This window comes from Oncorhynchus clarkii, chromosome 4, assembly GCF_045791955.1.
Source record: "Oncorhynchus clarkii lewisi isolate Uvic-CL-2024 chromosome 4, UVic_Ocla_1.0, whole genome shotgun sequence".
Classification (NCBI taxonomy): Eukaryota; Metazoa; Chordata; class Actinopteri; order Salmoniformes; family Salmonidae; genus Oncorhynchus; species Oncorhynchus clarkii.
In genome coordinates this window covers 91,853,057-91,860,556 of record NC_092150.1, presented here as the reverse complement: position 1 = coordinate 91,860,556, position 7,500 = coordinate 91,853,057, and the positions used below count along the sequence as shown (strand labels likewise).

Below are 7,500 nucleotides of genomic sequence, written 5' to 3'. Positions count from 1 at the left end.
CTAGTGTGTGTGTTAGTGTGTCAGTGTGTGTTAGTGTGTGTGTTAGTGTGTGCTAGTGTGTGTGTTAGTGTGTGTACCTCTTCTCGTGTCCAGCGTGTCTTGCCTAGATGGCGTTTGCTTGGCTTGGGCAGCGGTCCATCATAGTCATGTTCATACATCTCACTGTCATCATCATCTTCCTCACTACTGTACACACTGGAGAGCGAGAGACAGAGAGAGAGAGAGAGAGGGAGACAGAGAGAGAGAGAGAGAGAGAGAGAGAGAGAGAGAGGGAGAGAGAGGGAGACAGAGAGAGAGAGAGAGAGAGAGAGAGAGAGAGAGAGAGAGAGAGACGTTAAATTCTACAACCACCTAAAAGGAAGTGATTCCCAAACCTTCCATAACAAAGCCATCACCTACAGAGAGATGAACCTGGAGAAGAGTCCCCCTAAGCAAGCTGGTCCTGGGGCTCTGTTCACAAACACAAACACACCCTACAGAGCCCCAGGACAACAGCACAATTAGACCCAACCAAATCATGAGAAAACAAAAAGATAATTACTTGACACATTGGAAAGAATTAACAAAAAAACAGAGCAAACTAGAATGCTATTTGGCCCTAAACAGGGAGTACACAGCGGCAGAATACCTGACCACTGTGACTGACCCTAAACAGAGAGTACACAGCAGCAGAATACCTGACCACTGTGACTGACCCAAACTTAAGGAAAGCTTTGACTATGTACAGACTCAGTGAGCATAGCCTTGCTATTGAGAAAGGCCGCCGTAGGCAGACATGGCTCTCAAGAGAAGACAGGCTATGTGCTCACTGCCCACAAAATGAGGTGGAAACTGAGCTGCACTTCCTAACCTCCTTCCCAATGTATGACCATATTAGAGAGACATATTTCCCTCAGATTACACAGATCCACAAGGAATTCGAAAGCAAATCCAATTTTGATAAACTCCCATATCTACTGGGTGAAATTCCACAGTGTGCCATCACAGCAGCAAGATTTGTGACCTGTTGCCATGAGAAAAGGGCAACCAGTGAAGAACAAACACCATTGTAAATACAACCCATATTTATGCTTATTTATTTTATCTTGTGTCCTTTAACCATTTGTACATTGTTAAAACACTGTATAATATGACATTTGTAATGTCTTTATTGTTTTGAAACCTCTGTATGTGTAATGTTTACTGTTAATTTTTATTGTTTATTTCACTTAATATATTCACTTTATATATTATCAACCTCACTTGCTTTGGCAATGTTTCCCATGCCAATAAAGCCCTTGAATTGAATTGAATTGAGAGAGAGAGAGAGAGAGAGAGAGAGAGAGAGAGAGAGAGAGAGAGAGAGAGGAGAGAGGAGAGAGGAGAGAGACAGAGAGAGAGAGAGAGAGAGAGAGAGAGAGAGAGAGAGAGAGAGAGAGGAGAGAGAGACAGAGAGAAATAGAGAGAGACAGAGATAGAGAGAGAGAGAGAGACAGAGAGAGAGACACAGATAGAGAGAGAGAGAGAGAGAGAGAGAGAGAGAGAGGAGAGAGGAGAGCGGAGAGAGACAGAGAGAGAGAGAGAAAGAGAGAGGAGAGAGAGAGAGAGACAGAGAGAGAGAATGTGGGGAGACAGTATGTGTGGAGACAAAATGTGGGGAGACAGAACGTGGGGAGACAGAATGTGGGGAGACAGAATGTGGGGAGACAGAATGTGGGGAGACAGTGTCTCCTGACCCCTCCTGTCTCAGCCTCCAGTATTTATGCTGCAGTAGTTTATGTGTCGGGGGGCTAGGGTCAGTTTGTTATATCTGGAGTACTTCTCCTGTCCTATTCGGTGTCCTGTGTGAATTTAAGTGTGCGTTCTCTAATTCTCTCTTTCTCTCTTTCTTTCTCTCTCTCGGAGGACCTGAGCCCTAGGACCATGCCTCAGGACTACCTGACATGATGACTCCTTGCTGTCCCCAGTCCACCTGGCCGTGCTGCTGCTCCAGTTTCAACTGTTCTGCCTGTGATTATTATTATTTGACCATGCTGGTCATTTATGAACATTTGAACATCTTGGCCATGTTCTGTTATAATCTCCACCCGGCACAGCCAGAAGAGGACTGGCCACCCCTCATAGCCTGGTTCCTCTCTAGGTTTATAATCTCCACCCGGCACAGCCAGAAGAGGACTGGCCACCCCACATAGCCTGGTTCCTCTCTAGGTTTATAATCTCCACCCGGCACAGCCAGAAGAGGACTGGCCACCCCACATAGCCTGGTTCCTCTCTAGGTTTATAATCTCCACCCGGCACAGCCAGAAGAGGACTGGCCACCCCTCATAGCCTGGTTCCTCTCTAGGTTTATAATCTCCACCCGGCACAGCCAGAAGAGGACTGGCCACCCCACATAGCCTGGTTCCTCTCTAGGTTTCTTCCTAGGTTTTGGCCTTTCTAGGGAGTTTTTCCTAGCCACCGTGCTTCTACACCTGCATTGCTTGCTGTTTGGGGGTTTAGGCTGAGTTTCTGTACAGCACTTTGAGATATCAGCTGATGTATGAAGGGCTATATAAATAAATTTGATTTGATTTAATTAGATATGTACGGAGACAGAGTGTGGGGAGACAGTATGTGGGGAGACAGTATGTGGGAAGACAGTATGTGGGGAGACAGAATGTGGGGAGACAGAATGTGGGGAGACAATGTGGGGAGACAGAATGTGGGGAGGCAGAATGTGGGGAGACAGAATGTGAGACAGAATGTGGGGAGACAGAATGTGGGGAGACAGAATGTGGGGAGGCAGAATGTGGGGAGACAGAATGTGAGACAGAATGTGGGGAGACAGAATGTGGGGAGACAGAATGTGAGACAGAATGTGGAGACAGAATGTGAGACAGAATGTGGTGAGACAGAATGTGGGGAGACAGAATGTGGGGAGACAGAATGTGGGGAGACAGAATGTGGAGACAGAATGTGGGGAGACAGAATGTTGGGAGTCAGAATGTGGGGAGTCAGAATGTGGGGAGACAGAATGTGGGGAGACAGAATGTGGGGAGACAGAATGTGGGGAGACAGAATGAGAGACAGAATGTGATGAGACAGAATGTGATGAGACAGAATGAGAGACAGAATGTGATGAGACAGAATGAGAGACAGAATGTGGTGAGACAGAATGAGAGACAGAGTGTGGGGAGACAGTAGTCATTATAGCAGGGTAGGGTGGTAACAGGGTAACAAAACCAGTCATTACAGCAGGGTAGGGTGGTAACAGGGTAACAGAACCAGTCATTATAGCAGGGTAGGGAATTAACAGTGTAACATAACCAGTCATTATAGCAGGGTAGGGTGGTAACAGGGTAACAGAACAAGTCATTATAGCAGGGTAGGGTGGAAACGAGGTAACAGAACCAGTCATTATAGCAGGGTAACAGAACCAGTCCTTATAGCAGGGTGGGGTGGTAACAGGGTAACAGAACCAGTCATTATAGCAGGGTAGGGTGGTAACAGGGTAACAGAACAAGTCATTATAGCAGGGTAGGGTGGTAACAGGGTAACAGAACCAGTCATTATAGCAGGGTAACAGAACCAGTCATTACAGCAGGGTAGGGTGGTAACAGGGTAACAGAACCAGTCATTATATATAGCAGGGTAGGGTGGTAACAGGGTAACAGAACCAGTCATTATAGCAGGGTAGGGTGGTAACAGGGTAACAGAACCAGTCATTATAGCAGGGTAGGTTGGTAACAGGGTAACAGAACCAGTCATTTTAGCAGGGTAACAGAACCAGTCATTATAGCAGGGTAGGGTGGTAACAGGGTAACAGAACCAGTCATTCTAGCAGGGTAACAGAACCAGTCATTATAGCAGGGTAGGGTGGTAACAGGGTAACAGAACCAGTCATTATAGCAGGGTAGGGTGGTAACAGGGTAACAGAACCAGTCATTATAGCAGGGTAGGGTGGTAACAGGGTAACAGAACCAGTCATTATAGCAGGGTAACAGAACCAGTCATTATAGCAGGGTAACAGAACCAGTCATTATAGCAGGGTAGGGTGGTAACAGGGTAACAGAACCAGTCATTCTAGCAGGGTAACATAACCAGTCATTATAGCAGGGTAGGGTGGTAACAGGGTAACAGAACCAGTCATTATAGCAGGGTAGGGTGGTAACAGGGTAACAGAACCAGTCATTATAGCAGGGTAGGGTGGTAACAGGGTAACAGAACCAGTCATTATAGCAGGGTAGGGTGGTAGCAGGGTAACAGAACCAGTCATTCTAGCAGGGTAGGGTGGTAACAGGGTAACAGAACCAGTCATTACAGCAGGGTAACAGAACCAGTCATTATAGCAGGATAGGGTGGTAACAGGGTAACAGAACCAGTCATTATAGCAGGGTAGAGTGGTAGCAGGGCAACATAACCAGTCATTATAGCAGGGTAGGGTGGTAACAGGGTAACAGAACCAGTCATTATAGCAGGATAGGGTGGTAACAGGGTAACAGAACCAGTCATTATAGCAGGGTAGGGTGGTAGCAGGGTAACAGAACCAGTCATTATAGTAGGGTAGGGTGGTAACAGGGTAACAGAACCAGTCATTATAGCAGGGTATGGTGGTAACATTGTAACAGAACCAGTCATTACAGCAGGGTAGGGTGGTAACAGGGTAACAGAACCAGTCATTATAGCAGGGTAGGGTGGTAACAGGGTAACAGAACCAGTCATTATAGCAGGGTAGGGTTGTAACAGGGTAACAGAACCAGTCATTACTGCAGGGTAGGGTGGTAACAGGGTAACAGAACCAGTCATTATAGCAGGGTAGGGTGGCAACAGGGTAACAGAACCAGTCATTATAGCAGGGTAGGGTGGTAAACAGGGTAACAGAACCAGTCATTATATATAGCAGGGCAGGGTGGTAACAGGGTAACAGAACCAGTCATTATAGCAGGGTAGGGTGGTAACAGGGTAACAGAACCAGTCATTATAGCAGGGTAGGGTGGTAACAGGGTAACAGAACCAGTCATTATAACAGGGTAGGATGCAGTCAGTCAGTCAGTCAGTCAGTCACCCACAAGGCCATACAGGGAGAACACATACACACTCCACACACACACACACACACACACACATACACACTCCACACACACACACATACTCCCCGCACACGTACACACACTCTGACAAACTGGTTGTGGTGTTTTTGGTTTCCACAGAAACCCCAGGTGATCTGGCACGACAGGTACAGGTACACCTGATCATATTAACATGACCCTGCCTTGGTCCTGGCATGTTCAGACCTGCTCCAGGTATCATCAGAGCAGCACACACACACACACAGTCAACACTCCTAGCCAATCACACACACACACAGTCACCTCCACTCCAGAGCCAATCAGAGGCCAGGACAACGTATGAGGCAGAGAGGATTATTTTTTTGTTACAGTACTACAGGTGAACAGGAACTTGTGTGTGTGTGTGTGTGTGTGTGTGTGTGTAGTGTGTGTGTGTGTGTGTGTGTGTGTGTAGTGTGTGTAGTGTGTGTAGTGTAGTGTGTGTGTGTGTGTGTATGTGTGTGTGTGTAGTGTGTGTGGTGTAGTGTAGTGTAGTGTAGTGTGTGTGTGTGTGTGTGTGTGTGTGTGTGTGTGTGTGTGTGTGTGTGTGTGTGTGTGTGTGTGTGTGTGTGTGTGTGTGTGTGTGTGTGTGTGTGTGTGTGTGTGTGTGTGTGTGTGTGTGTGTGTGTGTGTGTGTGTGTGTGTGTGTGTGTGTATGTGTGTGTGTGTGTATGTAGTGTGTGTGTGTGTGTGTGTGTGTGTGTGTGTGTGTCTTTACTACAGTATTATAAAGGATAAGATAGCCTTCACTCTATATCAACTTCCTTAACAACAAGCCTCTTATCAATATCATTAGATGTTATTTGTGTTTTTATTAGCTCTCTGGTAAAATTGTTCATATCTACTGAGCATAATTGTTTCTGAATACCAACTTTGATTGATTCACATGTTAAATATATATATAATCATGTCAATAGTCAACAGGTTACTTTACAACATTTTATCAATGTATATTTTTATTATTTTATTATACTTTATAACAATACAAACAAAGGAGACAAAAAAAATCTATGAAATCCGATTATTTAAAATAGGTTTGTTTACAAGGCGAAACGTTAAGCCTAACCATTGGAAACGTTAAGCCTAACCATTGGAAACGTTAAGCCTAACCATTGGAAATGTTAAGCCTAACCATTGGAAACGTTAAGCCTAACCATTGGAAACGTTAAGCCTAACCATTGGAAACGTTAAGCCTAACCATAGGAAACGTTAAGCCTAACCATTGGAAACGTTAAGCCTAACCATTGGAAACGTTAAGCCTAACCATTGGAAACGTTAAGCCTAACCATCGGAAACGTTAAGCCTAACCATTGGAAACGTTAAGCCTAACCATTGGAAACGTTAAGCCTAACCATTGGAAACGTTAAGCCTAACCATTGGAAACGTTAAGCCTAACCATTGGAAACGTTAAGCCTAACCATTGGAAACGTTAAGCCTAACCATTGGAAACGTTAAGCCTAACCATTGGAAACGTTAAGCCTAACCATTGGAAACGTTAAGCCTAACCATTGGAAACGTTAAGCCTAACCATTGGAAACGTTAAGCCTAACCATTGGAAACGTTAAGCCTAACCATTGGAAACGTTAAGCCTAACCATTGGAAACGTTAAGCCTAACCATCGGAAACGTTAAGCCTAACCATCGGAAAAGTTAAGCCTAACCATTGGAAACGTTAAGCCTAACCATTGGAAACGTTAAGCCTAACCATTGGAAACGTTAAGCCTAACCATTGGAAACGTTAAGCCTAACCATCGGAAACGTTAAGCCTAACCATTGGAAACGTTAAGCCTAACCATCGGAAACGTTAAGCCTAACCATCGGAAACGTTAAGCCTAACCATTGGAAACGTTAAGCCTAACCATCGGAAACGTTAAGCCTAACCATTGGAAACGTTAAGCCTAACCATTGGCATGAAAACGAAATAGTGTCATACTGCACGGGAAAAATAAGTCTGAATTCACATCTCATTCTCAAAAGCGAACAACAACACACGCGTATTTAAAACACATACGGGTATGTTTAAATGAAGCTCTATGTGATGTTATTATAACGTCACAATGACACCGCGCCACAGTGAAACGTCGCGTGACACAGACACAGACCCTCGGCTCTGAGCTCACGACTTTAGACTGATTAACAACTGATGTCACCAACAAAAAAAACACCAACAAAAAAAACCCAATTAAATAAGAAATACAAAATGAAGCCTAGATTTGTGTCAAACTGTATAAATGTTTCCAAATTATTTATTTTTTGTAACTTTTTTTGGTTGTAACTTGTGTTCATGAATATTTTTTTCCAGTTTCATGACTTTTTTTTCAGTTGCGTCATATTGGTAAAAGCACGAGTAGGCTACACATCACAATATTCACAGACATAGTGAACTATTCCACCTGTCTCAAAGCGCATTCATCTATATTACAGGACATGCACCT

General features: G+C 44.6%; 1 protein-coding gene across 2 annotated transcripts in view; it reads right to left on the bottom strand.

Moving 5' to 3' along the window:
* The window catches only part of LOC139407915 (transcriptional activator Myb-like), a 28,747-nt gene that overhangs the window by 20,293 nt on the left and 954 nt on the right, over nucleotides 1–7,500 (bottom strand). For both annotated transcript variants that reach the window (XM_071151795.1, XM_071151794.1), the window contains exon 2: nucleotides 78–195. In XM_071151795.1, coding sequence (XP_071007896.1) covers nucleotides 78–195 — 118 coding nt within the window. The remainder of the gene's footprint in view (nucleotides 1–77; nucleotides 196–7,500) is intronic.